Source organism: Pan paniscus, chromosome 10 (assembly GCF_029289425.2).
Source record: "Pan paniscus chromosome 10, NHGRI_mPanPan1-v2.0_pri, whole genome shotgun sequence".
Taxonomy (NCBI): domain Eukaryota; kingdom Metazoa; phylum Chordata; class Mammalia; order Primates; family Hominidae; genus Pan; species Pan paniscus.
In genome coordinates, this window is record NC_073259.2 from 119852595 (window position 1) to 119879493 (window position 26899).

General features: G+C 48.8%; 1 protein-coding gene across 1 annotated transcript in view; it reads left to right on the plus strand.

Moving 5' to 3' along the window:
• Positions 1 to 26421, plus strand: part of ALDH2 (aldehyde dehydrogenase 2 family member) — a 42102-nt gene extending 15681 nt beyond the window's left edge. The window contains exons 3-13 of the mRNA XM_003832460.5: positions 621 to 761; positions 1625 to 1704; positions 6181 to 6292; positions 6792 to 6920; positions 7664 to 7777; positions 8419 to 8521; positions 8956 to 9140; positions 14460 to 14624; positions 16288 to 16445; positions 20230 to 20344; positions 25984 to 26421. Of these exons, the coding sequence (XP_003832508.1) occupies positions 621 to 761; positions 1625 to 1704; positions 6181 to 6292; positions 6792 to 6920; positions 7664 to 7777; positions 8419 to 8521; positions 8956 to 9140; positions 14460 to 14624; positions 16288 to 16445; positions 20230 to 20344; positions 25984 to 26016 (1335 nt within the window). The 3' untranslated portion in view covers positions 26017 to 26421. The remainder of the gene's footprint in view (positions 1 to 620; positions 762 to 1624; positions 1705 to 6180; positions 6293 to 6791; positions 6921 to 7663; positions 7778 to 8418; positions 8522 to 8955; positions 9141 to 14459; positions 14625 to 16287; positions 16446 to 20229; positions 20345 to 25983) is intronic.
• The last annotated feature ends 478 nt before the right edge of the window (positions 26422 to 26899 follow it).

Genomic DNA, 26899 nt, shown 5'->3' on the forward strand with positions numbered 1-26899 from the left:
TACCATCTCTAAAGTAAACAAAGAAACAAATAAATAATTTAAAACTAAGAAAATACAGGCCAGGCGCAGTGGCTCAAGCCTGTAATCCCAGCACTTTGGGAGGCCAAGGTGGGCAGATCATGAGGTCAGGAGTTTGAGACCAGCCTGATCAACATGGTGAAACCCCGTCTCTACTAAAAATACAAAAATTAGCCAGGTGTGGTGGCATCTCTTGAGTAATCCCAGCTACTCAAGAGGCTGAGGTAGGATAATTGCTTGAACCCGGGAGGCGGAGGTTGCAGTGAGCCGAGATTGTGCCACTATACTCCAGCCTGGGTGACAGAGCGAGATTTCGTCTCAAAAAAAAAACAAAAAAAAAGAAAAAAAGAAAATACAGAAATTATCCGGATTCTCATTCCCACCAGGACTTCATGAAAGGAGGGGAAGGTCATGTTATTCAACCCCATTGCTGAAGTCTGATGCTCATCAGGGCTCTGCCGGGCTAGGAGCATTGTTTACGGGGCAGGTTTTCTGTGCAGCGATATGCTGATGACCTTCTGGATGTGTTTGTATTCGGAGCTGGTTATTACTGAGAAGACCTGAGTTTTCCAGGAAGGCTTGAGTTTTCCTGTGTTTTCTAGGAAGATGTGGACAAGGCAGTGAAGGCCGCCCGGGCTGCCTTCCAGCTGGGCTCACCTTGGCGCCGCATGGACGCATCACACAGGGGCCGGCTGCTGAACCGCCTGGCCGATCTGATCGAGCGGGACCGGACCTACCTGGCGGTGAGTCCTCAGCCCTTCTCCCCCTCAGATCCCATGTGGTGAATGGGCTCGCAGCATCCTGTGAACAGCCAGGAACCAAGCATCCTGTGAACAGCCAGGGAACACACATCTGACACGGGACTGATGGGAATGGCATAGGATGGACACCTTTAGGGGGCACCTCTGTACTAACCAGAGGAGCCTTTCAGTGTCTCCTTTGTTTTTTTGTTTTGTTTTGTTTTGCTTTTTTGAGATGGAGTCTCACTCTTCACCCAGGCTGGAGTGCAGTGGCACAATCTCGGCTCACTGCAACCTCTACCTCCCAAGTTCAAGCAATTCTCCTGCCTCAGCCTCCCCACTAGCTGGGATTACAGGTGTGCACCACCATGCCCAGCTAATTTTGTATTTTTGATAAAGTCAAGGTTTCACTGTTTTGGTCAGGCTGGTCTCGAACACCTGCCTCGGCCTCCCAAAGTGCTGGGATTATAGGTGCAAGTCACTACATCCGGCCTCTAGCACTCTTAACACATGTGACTGAGGACTTGTGTCATTATGCACAGTCTCTTTGCTCTGTAAGCTCCACGCTGGTCTCTATCCCAGCACCTGGATATGGTAGAGAGCAGAAGCTAAAAAAGTGTGTTTGTGAAATCACTGAGTGAGAAATTGGTGGCTCATCCTGCCTGGCCCCCTTCCTCCTCCTCCCTGCCTTTGGAGAGACCATGGCAATAGTCCAGAGATGCTAGTGACATTTGGCGGCACAAAGCGGACTCTCACCCTGGGCTTGCACCAGCCCTTCTCAGTCCCAGCCTTGGCGCCCTCTGTCAGCCCTTTGTTTTCCTCTCATTCCTGCACCCATGTCTCTGCTGACCTTGTTTTCTTCTCAGGCCTTGGAGACCCTGGACAATGGCAAGCCCTATGTCATCTCCTACCTGGTGGATTTGGACATGGTCCTCAAATGTCTCCGGTATGGGCTCAGCTTTCCTGTTCTTTGTTCTGGCAGGGGAAAAGGGGAGGCAACGTTGTTAGGAGGTAAAAATTAAATTACAAAAATTCAAAAGGGGCAGAGCGCGGTATCTCATGCCTATAATCCCAGCACTTTGGGAGGCTGAGCCAGGTGGATCACGTGAGGTCAAGAGTTTGAGACCAGCCTGGTCAACATGATGAAACCCCATCTCTACTAAAAATACAAAAATTAGCTGGGCATGGTGGCGCACACCTGTAATACCAGCTACTCAGGAGGCTAAGGTAGAAGAATCTCTTGATCCCTGGAAGTGGAGGTCACAGTGAGCCAAGATCACACCACTGCACTCCAGCCTAGGTGACAGAGTGAGACTCTGTCTCAAAAACAAAAACAAAAAATGAATAAATTACAAAAATTCAAAAGGATCACAGGAGTCAGAGAAGGCTACTCTATTTAGACTCCAGCTCATGGGAAAATCCTTCAATATCACAAATTGTGATTAGTCATAAATGCTTTATTTTGTTCTTGAGTCACTTTTGGTCCTTTCTGTGTTATTTGGAACTTGTCCATTTTATCGAGGTTATCTAATTTGTTGGTGTACAATTGTTCACAGTATTCTCTTATAATCCTTTTTATCTCTGTAAGATCTGTAGTGTTGTCTTCATTTTCAGTTTTACTTATTTGGGTCTTCTCTCTGTTTCTTAGCCTAGCTAAAGGTTTGTCCATTTTGTAAATGTTTTCAAAGAACCAAACTTTTGGTTTTGTTGATTTTATTATTTTTCTATTCAAGAAAATATTCTCTTTTGTCTATCTCCGTTTCAGTCTTTATTTCCTTCCTTTTACTAGCTTTGGGTTTGGTTTAATCAAAAATGTTTGATTGATTGATTGATTGATTATTATTATTATTTTTTGAGATGGAGTCTCGCTCTGTTGCCCAGGCTGGAGTGCAGTGGTGCGATCTCAGCTCACTGCAAGCTCCGCCTCCCGGGTTCATGCCATTCTCCTGCCTCAGCCTCCTGAGTAGCTGGGACTACAGGCGCCCGCCACCATGCCCGGCTGATTTTTTGTATTTTTAGTGGAGATGGGGTTTCACCGTGTTAGCCAGGATGGTCTCAATCTCCTGACCTTGTGATCCACCCTCCTTGGCTTCCCAAAGTGCTGAGATTAGAGGCGTGAGCCACCACGCCTGGCGATTGATTGATAATTTTAATTTTTTTTTTTGAGGCAGGGTCTCACTCTGTTGCCCAGGCTGGAGTGCAGTGGCACAATCATAGTTCACTGCAGTGTTGACCTTCTGGGCTCAAGCAATCTTCCCACTTCAGCCTCCTAAGTAGCTGGGACCACAGGCGTGCACCACCATGCCTGGATACTTTTTAAATTTTTTGTAGAGACGGGGGTCTTGCTATGTTGCCCAGGCTAGTTTTGGACTCCTGGGCTCAAGTGATCCTCCCACCTCGGCCTCCCAAAGTGCTGGGATTACAGGCATGAGTTACTATGCCCAGCAATCATAAACATTTCAATGACCAAGGAACAAGGGCTTTGTTAAAGCCCATGTGTTGGAGCTGCCAGAAATTCACTGAGGCCAGGCACAGTGGCTCACACCTGTAATCCTAGCACTTTGGGAGGCTGAGGCGGGTGGATCATTTGAGGTCAGAAGTCCAAGAGGAGCCTGGCCAACATGGTGAAACCCCATCTCTACTAAATATACAAAAATTAACCAGGCAGTAGTGGCGCATGCCTGTAATCTCAGCTACTCAGGAGGCTGAGGCACGAGAATCACTTGAACCCAGGAGGTGGAGGTTACAGTGAGCCGAGATCGTGCCATTGCACTCCAGTCTGGGTGACAGACTGAGGCTCCATCTCAACAAAAAAAAAAGGAAAGAAAGAAATTCACTGAGCCCAACTTAAACGATAGAGTCAAGGGGTCTCTAATGCAAAAGGCCATTGAGTCTCACTCACCTCCCTGCTTGCTTCATTCTCCTCAGCTACACTGGCTTTGAGGGCCAGTTTTTACACTGGGACCTGGTAGCCCACACCACCTGTTCTTGTACCTCCATGCCTGATTCCAGCCAGGCTAAGCTGTCATCTTTTAGTTGTAATGCCATATTCCTGAGGGAGGACCCTGAGTGGCTGGCCTTGGTTCTGGCCAGCTGTGGCCAAGGGTGGACAGATCATTTGTGTACATAATGGCTGCCTCCCTGTGACATGTAAACAGAGGTGGTGGGGAGGAAGCAGTGCCAGAAGAGTAGAGGTTGGACAAGAAAACAGTTGGGCCGGGCGCAGTAGCTCACTCCCATAATCCCAGCAGTTTGGGAGGCCGAGCTGGGTGGATCACCTGAGGTCAGGAGTTCGAGACCAGCCTGGCCAACATGATGAAACCCCGTCTCTACTAAAAATACAAAACTTAGGCTGGGCGCGGTGGCTCATGCCTGTAATCCCAGCACTTTGGGAGGTTGCGGCGGGTGGATCACGAGGTCAGGAAATCGAGACCATCCTGGCTAACACGGTGAAACCCCATCTCTACTAAAAATATATATATATATATAAAATTAGCTGGGCTTGGTGGCGGGCGCCTATAGTCCCAGCTACTCGGGAGGCTGAGGCAGGAGAATGGTGTGAACCTGGGAGGCGGAGCTTGCAGTGAGCTGAGATCGCGCTACTGCACTCCAGCCTGGGCAACAGAGCGAGACTCTGTCTCAGAAAAAAAAATAAAAAATAAAAAAATTAAAACTTAGATGGGCGTCTTGCAGGCATGCTACTTGGGAGTCTGAGGCAGGAGAATCGCTTGAACCTGGGAGGCGGAGGTTGCAGTGAGCTGAGATCGCGCCACTGCACTCCAGCCTGGGAGACAAGAGCGAGACTTCGTCTCAAAAAAAAAGAAAACAGTCGGTATCCTTCACAACAGGTGCAACAGCCAGGGCAATCACGCCTCCCCGGGGACACTGGGCAATGTCCAGAGACATTTTTGGCAGCCTCGACTGCGAGGGGAAGGGTACTACTGGCATCTAGTGGATAGAGGTCAGAGATGCTGCTCAACATCGTACAAGGCCCAGGACAGTCCCACAACAAAGAATTCTCCAGCCCCAAATGTCAGCAGTGCCAAGGCTGAAAAACTCCCTCTGCAAGGACACCCCAGAGAGAGCAGCCTGGTACATCTCAGTTGGGGCCACATGCTTTCCTGAATTTTGGCATTCTGCTTTTGTGCTGATGAAATAACTTCTGGGGCTTGCAAAACACATGTCATGTAGACTGTGTTTGTATAGATCTGGGGGAGGGAAGCTGCAATGCCTGGGCTTGCATAGATTGGCAACCCCCTAGCTAGCTTTCTTCCAGGGTCACAAACCCATGTTCAAACCCAGATCACTAGCCAGGTGCTAATGGCTCGAGCCTGTAATCCCAGCACTTTGGGAGGCCAAGGCAGGAGGATCACTTGAGCTCAGGAGTTTGAGAGCAGCCTGGGCAATATAGGGAGACCCACATCTCTACAAAAAATTTAAAAACATTAGCCAGGCATGGTGACATGTGCCTGTAGTCTCAGCTACTCAGGAGGCTAAGGTGGGAGGATCACTTGAGCCCAGGAGGTCAAGGCTACAGTGAGTTATGATTGTGCCACTGTACTCCAGCCTGGGCAACTGAGCAAGACCCTGTTTCTTTCTTTTTCTTTTTTTCTTTCCTTTTTTTTTTTTTTTTTTTGAGACAGAGTCTCGCTCTGTTGCCCAGGCTGGAGTACAGTGGCGTGATCTCGGCTCACTGCAACCTCCGCCTCCCAGGTTTAAGCCATTCTTCTGCCTCAGCCTCCCGAGGTGCTGGGATTACAGGCACCCGCCACCACGCCCAGCTAATTTTTTGTATTTTTAGTAGAGACGGGGTTTCACCACCTTGGCCAGGCTGGTCTCGAACTCCTGACCTCATGATCTGCTCACCTAGGCCTCCCAAAGTGCTGGGATTACAAGTGTGAGCCACCACACCCAGCAAGACCCTGTTTCTTAAAAAAAACAAAGAAGGTCAGGCATGGTGGCAGGTGCCTGTAATCCCAGCTACTTGGGAGGCTGAAGTAGAGAATCGCTTGAACCTGGGGGGCCGAGGTTGCAGTCAGCCCAGATCACACCACTGCACTCCATCCTGGGTGACAGAGCGAGACACTGTCTCAAAAAAAAAAAAGAAAAGAAAAGAAAGAAAGAAAAAAAATCTAATTCCTGGGCATGAGCCCCAGAGAGTGGGATTGAGTAGATTGGAAATGGACTCCTGGGATCTGGTGTTTTTTACAAGAACCCCAGGCAATTCTGAGGCTTGGGGGTTAGCTACCTAGAGTAGATTTTCGTGACCTTTGCAGTCACTTGTCTTTCTCTGAATAAGCCAAAAGCAAAGACAGTTTTCAGAAAGACTCAGCTGGACCAGTTTGAGTCTTCTCTTTCTGCCAGGGTTTGCAGGGGTCCCTGACAATCATTGATTCGAGCTTGAACGTTTCTTTGTTTAAAGGTATTATGCCGGCTGGGCTGATAAGTACCACGGGAAAACCATTCCCATTGACGGAGACTTCTTCAGCTACACACGCCATGAACCTGTGGGGGTGTGCGGGCAGATCATTCCGGTGAGTCCAGCCTCCCTGGAGTTTCTTCAGGGTGCCCTGAGATTTGGCAGTCTGCCAGGCTCATTGCAGAGGTTCTGGGGTGGTGTCGGAAGGCAGCCTGGGTGGCAGGTAAGAAGATGGGCTCTGACAAAGCCAATCCGGTTTGAGTCTCAGCCCTGCCACTCGTGAATTCTGTAACCTTGGGCAAGTCACTTATCCCCCAAGCCTCAGTTTCCCCATCTGAAAAGTGGAAATGAACATAGTGCCTGTCTTAGGGAGGTAATTAGGGCTTAGCATGGTGTCACGGACATAAAAGCACGGATAAATGTGAGTCTGTCATCGTTGTGCACCGCCTGCCTCATCCATTCATCTTAAAACCACGATGGATGGAGTTAGGGGAGGACACGCAGGGTTCAGAGAACTCGGTGCTGCTTCTGCCCTCTGGGGTTGCCACCTTCTGCTACCCAGTGTAGTTCTCTGAGGAAGCTTGGATTTCGAGGGCTGCTGTTGTTTGTTGCAGTGGAATTTCCCGCTCCTGATGCAAGCATGGAAGCTGGGCCCAGCCTTGGCAACTGGAAACGTGGTTGTGATGAAGGTAGCTGAGCAGACACCCCTCACCGCCCTCTATGTGGCCAACCTGATCAAGGAGGTGCGTGGCTTGTCCTGGTCTTAACCTCTAAATGCCCTTGTTGAGGCTTGTTCTAAAGGAGTTCTGAGAAGGGTCTCAGGGGTCCCTAAACAGGGAGGTGTGTTTGTGGAGCCCCCATCATCATGTGAACCAGAGTGGCTCCCTCTTAGCTTTTTTCCACATTGGACTTCACTGCAAGATCCCCTTTGAAGAATTAAAAATATTGCTCTAGGCCAGGCTTGGTGGCTCACGCCTGCAATCCCAGCACTTTGGGTGGCCAAAGCAGGAGGGTTGCTTGAGTTCAGGAGTTTGAGACCAGCCTGAGCAACATAGCAAGACCCCATCTCTACAAAAAATTAAAAATCAGCTGGGTGGCATGCACCTGTAGTCCCAACTACTTGGGAGGTTAAGGCAGGAGGATCACTTGAGCCCAGGAGTTTGAGGCTGCAGTGAGCTGTGATCACACCACTGCACTCCAGCCTGGGTGCCAGAGAGAGACTCAGTCTCAAAAACCAAACAAAAACCCACTATTGTTCTAAGTGAATGCTGTCAGGGGAGGGGCAAAGACACAGGGAACCCCAGCGAACAGACTCCTTCTCCGTCCCATTTAGAATTCCCATGTAGTGCCCCATACAATTAGCTTCTGACCACATGTGTCCTTGGCAGACTGTCCCACCCTCTCTGAGAAAGGATGTGTCTTCCCCTGGTCGAGCCCTTCAGAATAGGAGGGTGACTCCCAATGTCCCCTGGCTGTTTGCTCACAGGCTGGCTTTCCCCCTGGTGTGGTCAACATTGTGCCTGGATTTGGCCCCACGGCTGGGGCCGCCATTGCCTCCCATGAGGATGTGGACAAAGTGGCATTCACAGGCTCCACTGAGGTAAGGTGACCCTGGCCTCAAGCTTGCAGCCTCCTTGGCCCAAGCTCCCCCTGTCCTCAGTGGACGACATGCTCAAGGTGAGCTCCCGGGTGTCAAGCGGAGGTCTTTTCCTCCAGGACGACCCTATAGGTACCAGGAGGGGTGGGGCAGGGTTGAGCCCTTCGTGGTCTGGTTGCCACACTAGCTGCCCTTGGGAGGGGCCAGTGTCCCATGTGGACTAAGGAGGCCAGGCCTGGCCAGACTCCACACAGCCCAGAGCTGACCGCTTGCCCCAAATCAAAGCATCTTGGCCAGGTCAGACTCCTTGACCAGGACTGCCATTGTGGTTAAAAATTAGCCTTGTGTGGTGGTGTGTGCGTGTGGCCCCAGCTACTCGGAAGGCCGAGGCAGGAGGGTTGCCAGAGCCTGAGAGGTCAAGGCTGCAGTGAGCTGAGATCACGCCACTGCACTCCAGCCTAGGTGACAGAGCGAGACCCTGTCCAAAAGAAAAAAAAAGTGAACGTCTATTTGGTGAAATTCTCTAGGTCTCTCGTGGTCCAGTTGCTCGCTCAAGCTGTGGGGGACTCTGTTCTGTGTCTATAGAGTGCTGGACTCTTTTCTCCCGGCACTGAGAGCTTGTTCCTGTCTTTCTGTCCCCACAGATTGGCCGCGTAATCCAGGTTGCTGCTGGGAGCAGCAACCTCAAGAGAGTGACCTTGGAGCTGGGGGGGAAGAGCCCCAACATCATCATGTCAGATGCCGATAGTGAGTTTCCAGCTGGAGAAGGCCCGGCCTTGAAGGCAGCCCTGGCCGCCTGTGTTGTGGCTCCAGCCGATCCTGTCGCCCCCCCAGTGCCCAATGGCATTGGTTGCTGTCCCTCGGGCCTCAGGATAAGACGCCAGCGCAGGGCCTGCATGGCCTGGCCTTGGCCTGTCCCCAGCCTCTCCCTGGCTGCTCTCTGCATCATCAGGCTAGGCCACGCCCCTGCTATCTGACTCATCCACTTGCCGCCATCACGCCCTTTGTCCTGGTTGGCAGTGGGCTCCGAGATCACCCCTCTTCTCCCTGTATCTGTCTCTGGCACCCAGCAGGCATCATCCCTTACAGTGGTGGGAACAGGCTCCATTGGGCAGGCGGCCACCAGGGCCAGGGTCCTCCTCCTCACTGTCACCTTTCTGTCTCCTGCCCACTTCCCGCAGTGGATTGGGCCGTGGAACAGGCCCACTTCGCCCTGTTCTTCAACCAGGGCCAGTGCTGCTGTGCCGGCTCCCGGACCTTCGTGCAGGAGGACATCTATGATGAGTTTGTGGAGCGGAGCGTTGCCCGGGCCAAGTCTCGGGTGGTCGGGAACCCCTTTGATAGCAAGACCGAGCAGGGGCCGCAGGTGAGCCAGGCAGTGCCGCAGGGTCTGGGTGTCTAGAGCCAGCATGAGAAGCAGAGAGGGCATCGGGCTCAGATCAGTTGGGACTGGGTTCAGGTCTCAGCTCTACCACACAGCAGCTGTGTGCCTTTGGGAAGCTATGTTCCCTCCCTCAGCCTTCATTTCCCCATCCCGAGCCATGCCCTGCCTCATTCACAGGGTGGCTGTGATGTAGAAATTAATCCTGGGAAGCACTTTGTAAATTGCATATATGTAACAAATACCAGGAGTGTCTGCAAAAGGGAGTGTGTGTTTCCAAGACCTTGGTCATCAGTAGAAGTGTATCCACCAGAAGATACGCAGCTCTGTGAACCTTCGTGTCTGAGAGCCATGGTATGGCTAGTGTAGGGACTTTATTTCACTTCATGTTTTGAGCTGTTTGATTTTATTTATTTATTTATTTACCTATTTATATTTTAGAGACAAGGTCTCTCTTTGTTGCCCAGGCTGGAGTGTAGTGGTGCAATCATACCTCACCTCAGCCTTGAATTCCTGGGCTCAAGGAGTCCTCCTGCTTTGGCCTCTCAAAGTGCTGGGATTACAGACACGAACCACCACACCTGGCCTGGATTTTACTTTTGAGCAGTTGTAGGTTTATAGAAAAATAGAGCTGAACGTACAGAGGGTGCCCATATATTCCTTCGCACCTCCCTGTTCCACCAGTTTCCCCTTTATTCACATCCTGCATGAGTGTGGTTCATCTGTTAGTACTGATGAGCCAATACTGGTACCTTATTATTCACTTAGGTCTGTAGTGTATATTTGGGTTTTTTTTTTATTTTTTATTTTTTTGGAGACAGAGTTTTGTTCTGTCACCCAGGCTGCAGTGCAGTGGCACGATCTCGACTCATGCCTCCCGGGTTCAAGCAATTCTTGTGCCTCAGCCTCCTGAGTAGCTGGGACTACAGGTGCGCACCACCACGCCTGGCTAATTTTTTTGTATTTTAGTAGAGACAGGGTTTCACTCTGTTGCCCAGGCTGGCCTCGAACTCCTGAGCTCGGGCAATCTGCTGTCAGGCACCCAGCCTCGGGGTCATTTTTTGTGTTGTACTTACTATGGGCCTAGACAAATGTATCATAATGTGTATGATACCATCATTCTAGTATCATATAAATATATTTGTGCCCTGAAACCCCCGTCCTCCACCTATTCTTCCCTCTTTTCCTCCCCTGAGCCCTGGCAGGCAACCACTGATTTTTTTTTTTTTTTTTTTTTTTTTTTTGAGACAGAGTCTCTCTCCGTCACCAGGCTGGAGTGCAGTGGCGTGATCTCGGCTCACTGCAACCTGTACCTCCTGGGTTCAAGTGATTCTCCTGCCCTAGCCTCCTGAGTAGCTGGGACTTACAGGTGCATGCCACCATGCCCAGCTAATTTTTGTATTTTTAGTAGAGACAGGGTTTCACCATGTTGGCCAGGATGGTCTCGATCTCCTGACCTCGTGATCCACCCACCTCAGCCTTCCAAAGTGCTGGGATTACAGGCGTGAGCCATTGTGCCTGGCCGATCTTTTTATTGTCTCTATAGTTTTGCCTTTTCCAGATTGTCTTATACGAATCATACAGTAGGTAGCCTTCTCAGACTGGCTTGTTTCTTTTAGCAGTTTGCATTCCTGATTCCTCAGTGGAGAGCCACAGCCATGTCTGAGGATGGACTGGCCTTGCCATGGGACAGGGTTATGTGCCCAACATCCCCCTCTTTGATTTTTTTTAGAGACAGGGTCTTGTTCTGTTGCCCAGGCTGGAATGCAGTGGTGTGATCATGGCTCACTGCAGGCTTAACCTCCTGGCCTCAAGTGATCCTCCTGCTTCAGCCTCCCAAGTAGGTGGGACTACAGGCACACGTCACCACACCTGGCTAATATTCATATTTTTTATAGAGATGAGGTCTTGCTATGTTACCCAGGCTGGTCTTGAATTGCTGGGCTCAAGCAATCCTCCCACCTCAGCCTCCCAAAGTCCTGGGATTGCAGGTGTGAGCCACTGTGCCTGGCCTCCAACATCTCTATCTTTAATAGCTTTATTGAGATATAATTCACGTAGCATAAAATGCACCACTTTAGTGTACGATTCAGTGATTTTTAGTATATTCACAACTTTGTGCAACCATCACCACTAATTCTATAATATTGTCATCGCCTCCCCTAAATATCCTGTACCCATTAGCAGTCACTCCCCATTCCTCCCCCTACCAGGCCCAGGCAACCACCAATCTATGTTCTGCCTATAGATTTATCTATTTTGGACATTTTATACAAATGGAATCCTACATGGTTCTTTGTGTCTGGCTTCTTCCAAGTAGCCATGTTTTAAAGGTTCATCCATGTTGTAATAAGAATGTATCAGAACATAAAAGGCCAAGTAATATTCCATTGTGTGGATAGACCACATTTTTATTTTTCCATTAATCTGTTGACAGACTCTTGATTGTTTCCACCTTTTGGTTACTGTGAATAGTGCAGCTAGGGGCACTAACATTTCTTTCTTTCTTTTGAGACCGTCTCGCTCTGTTACCCAGGCTGGAGTGCAGTGGCAACATCTCAGCTCACTGCAACCTCCACCTCCTAGGTTCAAACAATTCTCCTGTCTCAGCCTCCTGAGTAGGTGGGACTACAAGTGCACGCCACCATGCCCTGCTAATTTTTGTATTTTTAGTAGAGACAGGGTTTCACCAAGATGGTCAGGCTGGTCTTGAACTCCTGACCTCAGGTGATCCACCTGCCTCAGCCTCCCAAAGTGCTGAGAGATTACAGGTGTGAGCCACCACACCTGTCCTAACATTTCTTTTCTTTTTTTTTTTTTTTTTGGAGACAGAGTCTTGCTCTGTCTCCAGGCTGGAGTACAGTGGCACGATCTCGGCTCACTGCAACCTCCGTCTCCCAGGTTTGAATGATTCTCCTGCCTCAGTCTCCTGAGTAGCTGAGATTACAGGCGCCCACCACCATGCCCAGCCAATTTTTTGTATCTTTAGTAGAGACAGGGTTTCACCATTTTGGCCAGGCTGGTCTTGAACTCCTGACCTTGTGATCTGCCCACCTCAGCTTCCCAAAGTGCTGAGATTACAGGCATGAGCCACTGCACCCATCCTAACATTTCTTTTTGTCTCATTTCTCTTTGTGGCTAATTATTAAGATAATATAAACTTGCATTAATAAATTTAATGAGAAAGTGTTTAGGCTATGTGTGGCAGCTCACATCTGTAACCCCAACACTTTGGGAGGCTGAGGCAGGAGAATCTCTTGAGCCCAGGATTTCGAGATCAGCCTGGGCACTACAGCAAGACCTCATCTCTACTAAAAAAAAAAAAAAAAAAATGCAAATCATGACCAGCCTGGCCAACATGGTGAAACCTCATCTCTACTAAAAATACAAAAACTATTCGGGCATGGTGGTGGGCGCCTATAATCCCAGCTACTCGGGAGGCTGAGGCAGGAGAATCACTTGAACCCGGGAGGCGCAGGTTGTGGTGAGCCAAAATCGTGCCACCGCACTCCAGCCTGGGTGACAGAGTGAGACTCCACCTCAAAAAATAAATAATTTTTTTTTAAAAAAAAAGCAAAAAAAAAATTAGCCAGATGTAGTGATGCGTGCCTATACTCTCAGCTACTTGGGAGGCTGAGGTGGGAGCCCAGGAGGTCAAGGCTGCAGTGAGCAGTGATCACACCACTGCACTGCTGCCTGAGTGGCAGAGTGAGACCCTGACTCTTTTTAAAAAAAGGTATTTAATGTAAAAAATAAGACTTTGTTGCATTTCTTTTATTCTCCATCGGTAACCACTCATGCATACACAGTTATGCTGTTGTATGTTTATTTTTTTAAAAATAGGCTGGGTGTGGTGGCTAACCCCTGTAGTCCTAACACTTGGGAGGGAGGCCAAGGTGAGTCAATTACTTGAGCCCAGGAGTTAGATACTAGCCTGGGCAACATAGCAAAACCCCATCCCTACTAAAAATATAAAAATTACCCAGGTGTGGTGGCACACACCTGTGGTCCCAGCTACTCGGGAGACTGAGATGAGAAGATACCTGAGCTCAGGGAGGTTGAAGTTGCAGTGAGCCGTGATTGTGCCACTGCTCTTCAGACTGGGCAATAGAGTGAGACCCTGTCGCCCTTCTCCCCTACCCCATAAAGGAGTATATAGTGCATATTGTTCTACAAGCTTTACTTCTTTTTTTTTTTTTTTTTGAGACGAAGTCTCTGTTGCCAGAGCTGGAGTGCAATAGCGCGATCTTGGCTTACTGCAATCTCCACCTCCCTGGTTCAAGCGATTCTCCTGCCTCAGCATGTGCCACCATGCCCAGCTAATTTTTGTATTTTTAGTAGAGACGGGGTTTCACTATGTTGGCCAGGCTAATCTTGAACTCCTGACCTCATGATCCGCCTGCCTCGTCCTCCCAAAGTGCCGAGATTACAGGCGTGAGCCACTGCCCCTGGCCCAAGCTTTCCTTCTTTTTACAGAGTATCTTGGGCCATCTTTCTGTGTCAGTTAGTTCACAGATCTATTAGTGATGACAATATACTGGATGCACCGTAATAATTTTAACCAGCCCCTCTACTGATTTATACTTAGAATTGTTTCCATCTTTTGCCTTTACAAAATGCTCCCCCAGCCTGGGCTACAAGGCAAAATCCTGTCTCTACTAAAAATACAAAAATTAGCCCAGCGTAGGGGTGCATGCCTATAGTCCCAGCTACTCGGGAGGCTGAGGTGGGAGGATCATTTCAGCGTGAAAGGCAGAGGTTACAGTGAGTGGAGATCGCACCACTGCACTCCAGCCTGGGTGACAGAGTGAGACTCCATCTCAAAAACAAAAATACAAAAAAAAAAAAAAAAAATACTCCCTAGTGAATATCCTTGTTCATTTCTCTTTGTGCATATGTAGAATAAATTCCTAGAAGTTAAATAGCTGGGCCAAAGGATCTGAGTATATAATTTTTGAGCAATATTAATAAACCACTTGCTCTAAAGGCTGTACCAGTCTGTCATCCTTCTAACAGTATATGTAACGGTCTCTTGCTATCAGTGTATTTTCTTCCTAAACTTTTTGGTAATCTTATAATTGAAAAGTAAAGATTGATTTGATGTCCTTTTCTCCGGTAGGCTGAGGAAGTTGGGCCTTTTTTGTGTTTTCTGCTATTGGCCCTGTGTGTTTCCTCTTCTGATCTTGCTTACTTATGACCTTGGTCCATTTCCCAGTTGTCTTGTTGCCTGCATAATTCTAAGCCTGAAGCCTAGGAGAGGTCTGAATCCGATGTCTCCATAACTCTGGGTTCTTTCTCCCACAGGTGGATGAAACTCAGTTTAAGAAGATCCTTGGCTACATCAACACGGGGAAACAAGAGGGGGCGAAGCTGCTGTGTGGTGGGGGCATTGCTGCTGACCGTGGTTACTTCATCCAGCCCACTGTGTTTGGAGATGTGCAGGATGGCATGACCATCGCCAAGGAGGAGGTGAGCACTTGGGGCCAGTGCTCTGGAAACATTCTTGGCGGGAGGTGAGGTAAACAGTTCAGCCTGGCATCCTGATGCTGTCACCCATCTGCTGGCTTGGGGCCAGATCTCAAGTTATACCCAGAACCAGTGCCCATAACACGCTATTCATAGTATGTATCTGATCTTGTCCCTCCTCTTCAGCTTGTACCCTCTGTCTAGGAGATCGTCTGCATTCCTCAGCATGGCCTGCAGGCCTTGGTGTCCTGGCCCTCAGAGCCAGGAGTCTAGGAATGACATTGTCTGCTCCTTCCCATGACCTTTTTTCTTTCAGTCAGATTCTTGCTCTGTTGCCCAGGCTGGAGTGCAGTGGCATAATCATGGCTCCTTATAGCCTTGAACTCTTGGGCTCAAATGATCCTCCCACCTCAGCCTTCTGAGTAGCTGGGACTACAGGTGCTCACCACCATGCCTGGCTAATTTTAAAAAAATTTTTTTAGTACAGGCTGGGTGCAGTTGCTCACGCCTGTAATCCCAACACTTTGGGAGGCCGAAGTGGGTGGATCACCTGAGGTCATGAGTTCGAGACCAGCCTGGCCAACATGGCAAAACCCTGTCTGTATTAAAAATAAGAAAAAATTAGCCCTGCGTGGTGGCGCTTGCTTGAAATCCCAGCTACTCTGGAGGCTGAGGCAGGAGAATCGCTTGAACCTGGGAGGCAGAGGTTTCAGTGAGCCGAGATCACGCCACTGCACTCCAGCCTAGGCAACAGAGCGGGACTCTGTCTCCAATTTTAGCCACGCCTGGCTAATTTTTGTATTTTTAGTAAAGACAGGGTTTCACCATGTTGATCAGGCTAGTCTCGAACTCCTGACTTCGTGATCTGCCTGCCTCGGCCTCCCAAAGTGCTGGGATTACAGGCATGAGCCACCACGCCCGGCTTATTTTTTCTCTTCTCGTTTTGAGATGGAGTCTCACTCTGTCGCCAGGCTGGAGTGCAGTGGTGCGATCTCAGCTCACTGCAACCTCTGCCTCCCGGGTTCAAGCGATTCTCCTGCCTCAGACCCTACTAGTAGCTGGGATTACAGGCTCACACCACCACGCCCAGCTAATTTTTCTTATTTTCAGTAGAGACGGGGTTTCACCATGTTGGCCAGGCTTGTCTCCAACTCCTGACCTCAGGTGATCCACCTGCCTCAGCCTCCCAAAATGCTGGGATTACAGGTGTGAGCCATCGTGCCTGGCCAAAATTTTTTTTTTTTTTTTGAGTAAAGACAGGGTCTCTCTGTGTTTGCCAGGCTGGACTCGAACTCCTAGACTCAAGCAGTTCTCCCACCTTGGCCTCCCAAAGTGCTGGGATTACAGGCATGAGCCACAATGCCCAGCTGACTTAAATTCTTTGACACTAAATCTACGTGTCACGTGTGAATAACATACCTGGCAGGATTGTTTAGAAATGGGATACTGTATGTAAAGCCCGGGACGCACAGGAGGAAGTTGGCCCCTGTTAGCTCCATTCCCTCTGTGTTCTGCTGAGCTTGATGGCTGTTGTCTTCCCCTGGAACTGTTAGAGCATGACTGGGGGCTTATCCCCCAATCTGGAATCATCTGTTCTGCTCTGAGAGAGCTCGATGGCAGGTGCCTCCGTGTTGCCGAACCCTCCTACGCTGCTCTCTCACTCCAGATCTTCGGGCCAGTGATGCAGATCCTGAAGTTCAAGACCATAGAGGAGGTTGTTGGGAGAGCCAACAATTCCACGTACGGGCTGGCCGCAGCTGTCTTCACAAAGGATTTGGACAAGGCCAATTACCTGTCCCAGGCCCTCCAGGCGGGCACTGTGTGGTAAGAGCCTCCCAGCAGCCCCTCACAACCCAACAGAGATTCCTCAAAGCCAGGGCCTACTGGAATCTGGTGGTCACCATCCTGGAATTTGGGGAGCTGGGCTCAGTTTCTCCTGGGTCAGGGTGTGATGTCGATTTGAGAGGTCCTGCTACCTCACCTCCGAAGGATCAAGCTTCTCTGCGGTACAAAGGCCCTGCACCTGAACTTGGCAGGCAGCAGAGTGGTGGGGCTCCTCCCCAGCTGCCTCAGGGCAGGAGACCAGAGCAGAGGGACCCATGATTGTGACACTGATCCTAAAAGCTTAGCCTCTGCTTCACACTTAGCCCCCACTAGGATGGCTATATTTTTATTATTTATTTATTTTTAGTTTTATTTTTTCAGACAGAAAAAAATATTCTACCCAGGCTGAAGTGCTGTGGGGTGCGATTATAGCTCACTGCAGCCTTGAACTCCTGGGCTCAAGCAATCCTCCCACCTCTGCCTCCTGAGTAGCTGGGACCACAGGTGTGTACCACCACACCTGGACAATTAAAAAACATTTTTATTTTTTGTAGAGATGAGATCTCGCCATGTTGCCCAGGCTGGGCTATATGTATATATATTTTAAAGTATTGGTAAGGATGTGGAGAAATCGGAACCCTCCTATGTTGCTGATGGGAATGGAAAATGGCACACTCATTGTGGAAAATAATTTGGGAGCTCCTCAAAAAGTTAAACATGAAGCCCCCATATGACCCAGCAATTCCACTCCTAGGTATTTATCCAAGAGAAAGAAAAATGTGCTCCCACATAAAAACATGTATATGAATCTTCACAGCAGCATTATTTGTAACAGCCAAAGGGTGAACACAACCCGAATGTCCATCTGTAGATGAATGGATACAGAATGTGATCTGTCCATGCAATGAAATGTGGCTCAGCCACAGAAAGGAATGAAGTAGCTGTATGAGTCTGTTCTCACACTGCTGGTAAAGACATTGCAGAGACCGGGTAATTTATAAAGGAAAGAGGTTTAATGGACTCACACAGTTCCACGTGGCTGGGGAGGCCTCACAATCATGGTGAAAGGTGAAAAGCATGTCTCACGTGGTGGCAGACAAGAGAAGAGAACTTGTGCAGGGAAACTCCCCTTTATAAAACCATCAGATCTTGTGAGACTTACTCACTGTCACAAGAATAGCATGGGAAAGACCTGGCCCCATGATTCAATTACCTCCCACAACACGTGGGAATTGTGGGAGCTACAATTCAAGATGAGATTTGGGTGGGGACACAGCCAAGCCATATCAGTAGCCATGCATGCAATAGCATGGATTAATCTTGAACATAACATTGAGTGAAAGAACCCAGACTGTCTGGGTGTGGTGGCTCATGCCTGTAATCCCAGCACTTCGGGAAGCCGAGGTGGGTAGGTCACTTGAGGTCAGGAGTTTGAGACCAGCCTGGCCAACATGGTGAAACCTTATCTCTACTAAAAACACAAAACTTAGCTGGCTGTGGTGGCAGGTGCCTGTAGTCCCAGCTACTCGGGAGGCTGAGGCAGGAGAATCGCTTGAACCTGGGAGGCGGAGATTGCAGTGAGTGGAGATCATGCCACTGCACTCCAGCCTGAGCGATAGAGTGAGACTCCAAAAAAAAAAAAAAGAACCCAGGCACAAAAGGCCACATGCTGTGTGATTCCATTTACAGTATTACAAATATCTAGAATAGGCGAATCCATAGAGACAGAAAGTATGTTAGTGGTTGCCAGGGGCTGGGGGAGGGAGGAATGGAGAGTGCCTGCCTCCTGGGCACAGGGCTTCTTTCAGTGTGATAGAAATGTTCTGCAATTAGACAGTGGTGATGGTCACACAACACTGTGAATATGCTGTCAACCAGTGATTGTACACTTTAAAATGGTGAATTTTAGGCTGGGTGCAGTGGCTCACCCTTGTAATCCCAGCACTTTGGGAGGCCAAGGTAGACGGATCACGAGATCAGGAGATGGAGACCGTCTTGGCCAACGTGGTGAAACCCCGTCTCTACTAAAAATACAAAAATTAGGCCTGGGCGTGGTGGCTCACACCTGTAAGGCCGTGGTGGCTCACACCTGTAATCCCAGCACTTTGGGAGTCCGAAGTAGGTGGAACATGATGTCAGGAGTTCAAGACCAGCCTGACCAACATGGTGAAACCCTGTTTCTACTAAAAATACACAAATTAGACGGGTGTGGTGGCATGCACCTGTAATCCCAGCTACTTGGGAGGATGAGGCAGGAGAATCGCTTGAACTCGGGAGGCAGAGGTTGCAGTGAGTTGAGATCGTGCCATTGCACTCCAGCCTGGGTGACAGAGCAAGACTCTGTCTCAAAAAAAAAAAAAAAAAATTAGCCGGGCGCAGTGGTGGGCACCTGTAATCCCAGCTACTTAGAAGGCTGAGGCAGGAGAATCACTTGAACCTTAGAGGCAGAAGTTGCAGTGAGCCGAGATTGCACCACTGCACTCCAGCTTGGCAACAGAGTGAGACTCTGTCTCAAAAAAAGAAAAGAAAAAGGGCAGGGCGCTGTGGTTCACACCTGTAATCCCAGAGGCCAAGGCGGGCGGACCACGAGGTCAGGAGATCAAGACCATCCTGGCTAACACAGTGAAACCCCGTTTCTACTAAAAATACAAAAATTTAGCCAGGTGTGGTGGCGGGCACCTGTAGTCCCAGCTACTCGGGAGGCTGAGGCAGGAGAATGGCGTGAACCTGGGAGGTGGAGCTTGCGGTGAGCCGAGATCGCACCACTGCACTCCAGCCAGGGCGACGGAGCGAGACTCTGTCTCAAAAAAAAAAAAAAAGAAAATTAAAAATAGGCCAAGCGTGGTGGCTCACACCTGTAATCCCAGCATTTTGGGAGGCCAAGGCAGGCATATCACGAAGTCAAGAGTTTGAGACCAGCCTGACCAACATGGTGAAACCCTGTCTCTACTAAAAATAGAAAAATTAGCTGGGCATGGTAGCATGCACCTGTAATCCCAGCTACTCAGGAGGCTGGAGATTCGCTTGAACCTGGGAGGCGGAGGTTGCAGTGAGCTGAGATCTCACCACTGCATTCCAGCCTGGGCGACAGAGTGAAACTCCATCTCAAAAAATAATCTCAAAAAATAATAATAATAAATAAAAATAAATAAATAAATGGTAAATTTCAAATTCAAATAAAATTTAATAATTTTTTTAAATTGCAAAAAAAAAAAAAATGAAAGAAAAGAAAAGAAAGCCATCCAGGTGCAGTGGCTCATACCAGTAATCCCAGTGCTTTGGGAGCCTGAGGCAGGAGAATTACTTGAGGCCAGGAGTTCGAGACCAGCCTGGGCAACATAGTGAGACCCCCATCTCTACAAAAAATAAAAGATAAAAAAATTAGCCAGGCATAGTGGCACATACTTGTTATCTTAACTACTTGGGAGGCTGAGGCAGGAGGATCACTGGAGACCAGGAGTTGGAGACCAGCCTGGGTAACATAGTCAGACCCTGTCTCTTAAAAAAAAATTTATTGCCAGGCGTGGTTGCACGTGCCGGTAGTCCAGCTACTCAGGAAGCTGAGGCAGGAGAATCTCTTGAACCCCAGATGTGGAGGTTGCAACGAGCCAAGATCATGCCATGGCAACTCCAGCCTGGGCAACAGAGAAAGATTCTATCTCAAAAAAAAAATTTTTTTTTTAAGTTAAAAATAAAATAAAGACTTTGGGGCAATACAGGGGGTCCTGGGAGTGTAACCCATAACCCCCAAGAGTGATTTCTGCAATCTCGTTTCAAATTACAGGGTCAACTGCTATGATGTGTTTGGAGCCCAGTCACCCTTTGGTGGCTACAAGATGTCGGGGAGTGGCCGGGAGTTGGGCGAGTACGGCCTGCAGGCATACACTGAAGTGAAAACTGTGAGTGTGGGACCTGCTGGGGGCTCAGGGCCTGTTGGGGCTTGAGGGACGGCTGGTGGCTCAGAGCTTGCTGGGGGCTCAGGGCCTGTTGGGGGTTTAGGGTCTGCTGTGGCTCAGAGCCTGCTGGGGGATCGGGGTCTGTTGGCGGCTCGGGGCCTGCCAGAGGTTCAGGACCTGCCGGGGACTCAGGGCCTGCTGGAAGTTCAGGACCTGCTGGGGATCAGGGCCTACTGGGGGCTCAGGGCCTGCCAGGGATTTAGGGTCTGCTGGGCGGGCCACCTTTTGGCCTCTCCCTCATGCTTGAGGCCATCAGTGTTTCCTACTAATTTCCCATTTTAAGCCTGAGAAGTGACAAGAGAGGGTAAAGACCCAGCCTCTGCTCTGTCCCGTGAGAAATACTGAGGGACGTGCCCCCATCAGGCCTATGCGGTCATTTGCTGGGCTTCGTTATACCCCAAGGCCTGTAGAGCCTGAGAAGAAGGAGAGACTTCAGGGGGCGGAGCCGAGAGGAAAAGCTTCTAGTAAGAATCTTTTCAGATTTTCACCAGGCGTGGTGGCTTTTCACCGGGCACGGTGGCTCACACCTGTAATCCCAGCACTTTGGGAGGCCGAGGTGGGTGGATCACGAATGAGGTCAGGAGTTTGAGACCAGCCTGACCAACATGGTGAAACCTTGTCTCTACTAAAATACAAAAATTAGCCAGGCATGGTGGCGTGCGCCTGTAATCCCAGCTACACAGGAGGCTGAGGCAGGAGAATCGCTTGAACACGGGAGGCAGAGGTTGCAGTGAGCCGAGATTGTGCCATTGCACTCCAGCCTGGGCAACAGAGCGAGTCTCCGTCTCAAAAAAAAAAAAAAGAAAGAAAGAAAAAAGAATTAGCTATTAGGTTGGAATGGAGCAATTCCCACAGTAATAAAAATATTTAAAAATAAATAATAGAAACATAAGCTATTAGGCATGAGATATCAAGGCCCATAACCATATGCATCTCCTTTGATTTGCAACTTCAATCACTGGAATATAGCCTGAAGGACCCATCAGAAATACAAAGAAAGCGTTCCTTCCATAAATGTTCATCACTGCTTTATCTCTAAGAGGGGAAAATCAGATGTAAACTTAATGCCCAATAAATTATGGAACACCCCAATCAAGGAGTAACAGGTATCTGTTACAAATGTTTTTGTAGAATATTTGATATGAAAAATGCTTAGCCTTTAAAGTAAAAGCAGTATACAAACTAATATATCATCAATATAAGCCCAATTTTTGGAATTTATGTACATAGATAGATACTCAGATACATTTACTTATAAATATAAAAAAAGAAAGGAAAAACTGGAGCGTGGTATTGCATGCCTGTAGTCCCAGCTACTCGGGAGGCCAAGGTGGGAGGATCGCTTGAGCCACAAGTTTGAAGCTAGCCTGGAAAATGGGTTGAGCAGGCCTTTCCAGGATTGGAATCACCAGGCTGGAGTGTACTGGTGCCATCACAGCTCACTGCAGCCTCCACCTCCTGGGCTGAAGTGATCCTCGCATCTCAGTCTCCCGAGTAGCTGGGACTACAGGTGCACATCACCATTCCTGACTAATTTTTGTATTTCTTGTAGAGATGGGGTCTCACTATGTTACCCAGGCTGGTCTCAATCTCCTGGGCTCAAGTGATTCTCCTGCCTTGGTCCCAAAGTGCTGGGATTATAGGCGTGAGCTACCACACCCAGCCTGGCTCTCAGTTTTGTAAGTCGAAAAACTTGGACGGGCCAAATTGAAGGGTCATGTTCGCCAATTTCATAAGCGATTAATTTGGCAATGTAGCAAGATACCATCTTATTAAAAACAAAATGGCCGGGCGCGGTGGCTTACGCATATAATCCCAGCACTTCTGGAGGCTGAGGTGGGTGGATCACAAGGTCAAGAGATTGAGACCATCCTGGCCAACATAGTGAAACCCTGTCTCTACTAAAAATACAAAAATTAGCTGGGCGTGGCGTTACGTGCCTGTAGTCCCAGCTACTTGGGAGGCTGAGGCAGGAGAATTGCTTGAACCCGGGAGGTGGAGGTTGCAGTGAGCCAAGATTGCACCACTGCACTCCAGCCTGGCGACAGAGTGAGACTCAAAAAAAAACAAAACAGGCTGGGCGCAGTGGCTCACACCTGTAATCCTAGCACTTTTGGAGGCTGAGGTGGGCAGATCACAAGGTCAGGAGATCGAGACCATCCTGGCTAACATGGTGAAACCTCGTCTCTACTAAAAATACAAAAACAAAATTAGCCAGGTGTGGTGGCAGATGCCTGTAGTCCCAGCTACTCAGGAGGCTGAGGTGGAAGAATGGCATGAACCCAGTGGGTGGAGCTTGCAGTGAGCCAAGATCGCACCACTGCACTCCAGCCTGGGCGACAGAGCAAGACTCCGTCTCAGGAAAAAAAAAAAAAGAAAAAAAAAAAAACCAGGGAAATATACACTGAAGTGAAAATGATTTACTGTGAATACTAATTATAGTTTAACCAGAAAACATAAACACAAGTGATGTTTAAGGAAGAGGCAAATGGGTTGAGCTAGCCTTTCCAGGATTGGAAAAGAGGAGGCTCAGGGCAAGCCTGCCAGCTGTGGAGCAGGTGAGAAAAGGCAAACGGGACTCATTCAGGGCCACAGTGCCAAGCCTGAGACTGGAGAGGCTGAGGACACAACCTGTGTTCCTGAATAGCTCACTGGAATCAACTAAACGTGTTTACTTGTTTAGTGTGGAAACTTTCCAATCTATGCAAAGAATAGGTATAATGGTAGAATGAGGCCAGGAGTGGTGGCTCATGCCTGTAATCCCAGCATTTTGGGAGGCCGAGATGGGCAGATCACTTGAGGTCAGGAGTTCGAGACCAGCCTGGTCAACATGGTGAAACCCCATCTCTACTAAAAATGCAAAAATTGGCCAGGCTGGTGGCATGTGTCTGTGGTCCCAGCTACTTGGGAGGCTGAGACAAGAGTTGCCTGAACCCGGGAGGTGGAGGTTGCAGTGAGCTGAGATCGCGCCACTGTACTCCAGCCTGGGCAACAGAGCAAGACTCTGTCTCAAAAAACAAACAAACAGACCGGGCATGGTGGCTCACGCCTGTAATCCCAGCACTTTGGGAGGCCGAGGTGGGCGAATCACAAGGTCAGAAGATCCAGACCATCCTGGCTACGGTGAAACCCCGTCTCTACTAAAAATACAAAAAATTAGCCAGGTGTGGTGGCGAGTGCCTGTAATCCCAGCTACTTGGGAGGCTGAGGCAGGAGAATGGCGTGAACTCGGGAGGCAGAGCTTGCAGTGAGCCGAGATGGTGCCATTGCACTCCAGCGTGGGAGACAGAGTGAGACTCTGTCTCAAAAACAAAACAAAACAAAACGAAAAAAAAAACAGTAGAATGAGCCTCTGTATCCCCACCATAAAGCTATGACAAAGATCAGCTCACAGCCAGTCTTGTTTCCTGTATACCCCACCTACTTCCCAGTGGGTACACTTCATTCACTGCCCGAGCAGAGTCCACAACAGCAGGAGGTGGCCATGTGGGTGGACAGCCTGTGCTGGGCTTTGAGTTATGACATTGGATAAAAGGTCCAACTTCAGTTGGTGAGTCTTAAATCTTGGCACATGACTAGTGTTAAGGAGGCGATGTCCAGGATGGCCACGTGACAGGGTGGTATCTAAGCTGATATACCTTAAGGATGAGTGGAAGTAGAGATGGTGAGGGGAGGAAGAGAAGAACGTACTAAACAAAGAGCATAGCTTCTGGAAAAGCTGTGATGGCGAGAAATATGGCTCTTCCAGGAACTGCAGGAAGGTTGCTGGTGGTGGAAGATGTAGTGGTTAGTGGGGAGAGAGCAAGGCCAGAATGCACAGGCCCTTGTTGGCCATGATGTGGGGTTTGATGTCTTTGATAATGGAGTTTGATCTCAGCTATGGGAGCATTTTAAGTAGAAGAATTAGGTGGCTCAATTTTTTTTTTTTTTTCTGAGCCAGAGTCTTGCTCTGTTGCCCAGGCTGGAGTGCAGTGGTGTGATCTTGGCTCACTGCAACCTCCGCCTCCCGGGCTCAAGCGATTCTCATGCCTCAGCCACTTGACTAGCTGGGATTACAGGTGCCTGCCACCACACCTGGCTAATTTTTTGTATTTGTAGAGATGAGGTTTCACCATGTTGGCCAGGCTGATCTCGAACTCCTGGCCTCAAGTAATCTGCCTGCCTCGGCCTCCCAAAGTTCTGGGATTACAGGTGTGAACCACTGTGCCTGGCCCACTCAATTTGTATTTTTAAAAGATTGCTCTGCTTAATCTATAGAGACAGAAACTTATTACTGGTCATCTAGGGCATGGGGAATGGGTAGTGGCTGCTCATGGGTGCAAGATTGCTTTTGGAGATGATGCAGATGTTCTAAAACTGGAGTATGGTGATGATTGCACAACTTAAAATATTCTAAAAGCAATTACACTTGATTGTGCATAAATCATATCTCAAGAAAGTTGTTTAAAAATTTAAGAAAGCGGCCAGGCGCGGTGGCTCACGCCTGTAATCCCAGCACTTTCGGACACTGAGGCAGGTGAATCACCTGAGGTCAGGAGTTCGAGACCAGCCTGACCAACAAGGTGAAATCCCTTCTCTACTAAAAACACAAAAATTAGCAAGGCTTGGTTGCAGGTGCCTGTAGTCCCACCTACTCGGGAGGCTGAGACAGGAGAATTGCTTGAACCTGGGAGGCAGAGGTTGCAGTGAGCCGAGATTGCGCCACTGCACTCCAGCCTGGGCAACAGAGTAAGACTCCGTCTCAAAAAAAAAAAATTTAAGAAACCTCACTCTGCTTGCCCTAGGGAGAATGGACCATCCGATATGAGGAGGGATGAGGGAGCTGTCAGGAGACTGCTCCAAGGAGAAAGATGGTGGTTTGGATTGGAGTGGTGCAGTGCAGGTGGAGAAAAGAGGGTATATGTGACAGGAAGCCAGGAGTAGGATTGGCGACTCTGGATATAGAGAGGAAAAGCAAAACTAGGAATCAAAGATGGCACCCAGGTTTCCAAGGAGGGGTTGAGTGGTGATGCCAGTCCTGTGATAGGGAACACTGAATGAAGTACTGTGGTTCTCTTTAGGGTTGTGTTTGGGGTACCTGTCCAAACCCAAGAGGTGATGTGGAGAACACATCTAGGGAGATGGGCTTGGAGCTCCAGGGGCAAGACCCAGATTTGAAATAGAAATTCTGACATCATTGGCCTATAACTGTTCATCAAAATCATAGTTACAGGCCACGTGCCATGGCTCACGCCTGTAATCTCAGCACTTTGGGAGGCCCAGACAGGCGGAACGCTTGAGCCCAGGAGTTCAAGACAAGCCTGGGCAACATAGTGAGACCCCATCTCTAATAAAAATACAAAAAGTTAGCTGGGTGTTATGGTGCACGCCTGTAGTCCCAGCTACTTGGGAGGCTGAGGTGGGAGGATCGCTTGAGCCAGGAGGTCAAGGCAGTAGTGAGCTGTAATTGCACCCCTGTACTCCAGTCTGGAGAGAAAAAAAGAAAAGCCCTTTCTGCTCACACTTAGTCAGCTCCTAGCTGAGGGGACCTACAGATCACAGGGAAGCAGGAAGATCTAACGGCTTCTCTGTCCCCCTTACAGGTCACAGTCAAAGTGCCTCAGAAGAACTCATAAGAACCATGCAAGCTTCCTCCCTCAGCCATTGATGGAAAGTTCAGCAAGATCAGCAACAAAACCAAGAAAAATGATCCTTGCGTGCTGAATATCTGAAAAGAGAAATTTTTCCTACAAAATCTCTTGGGTCAAGAAAGTTCTAGAATTTGAATTGATAAACATGGTGGGTTGGCTGAGGGTAAGAGTATATGAGGAACCTTTTAAACGACAACAATACTGCTAGCTTTCAGGCTGATTTTTAAAAAATAGATTCAAATGTCTTATGCTCTCTCTGAAACGCTTCCTATAACTCGAGTTTATAGGGGAAGAAAAAGCTATTGTTTACAATTATATCACCATCAAGGCAACTGCTACACCCTGCTTTGTATTCTGGGCTAAGATTCATTAAAAACGAGCTGCTCTTAACTTACTGGGTAACTCTTTGTCCATCTCAATAACCAAAGGAAGGTGGGCGTGGTGGCTCACGCCTGTAATCCCAGCACTTTGGGAAGCCGAGGCGGGTGGATCACTGGAGGTCAGGAGTTTGAGACCAGCCTGGCCAACGTAGTGAAACCCTGTCTCTCACTAAAAATACACAAATTAGGCAGTCATGGTGGCTGGCACCTGTAATCCCAGCTACTTGGGAGGCTGAGGCAGGAAAATTGGTTGAACCTGGGAGGTGGTGGTTGCAGTGAGTGGAGATCATGCCACTGCACTCCAGCCTGGGAGTCAGAGCGAGACTCCATCTCAAAAAAAGTAAATAAATGAAATAGCCTAAGGAAATGCTGGCAGGCAGTAATGATATGGCACACTGGATATGATTTCTGCCCCTCCTCTGCTGTGGGTAAACAGCTTCTGTTTCATGCATTTACTTTTTTACTTTAATTACACCAATAAGAATGTG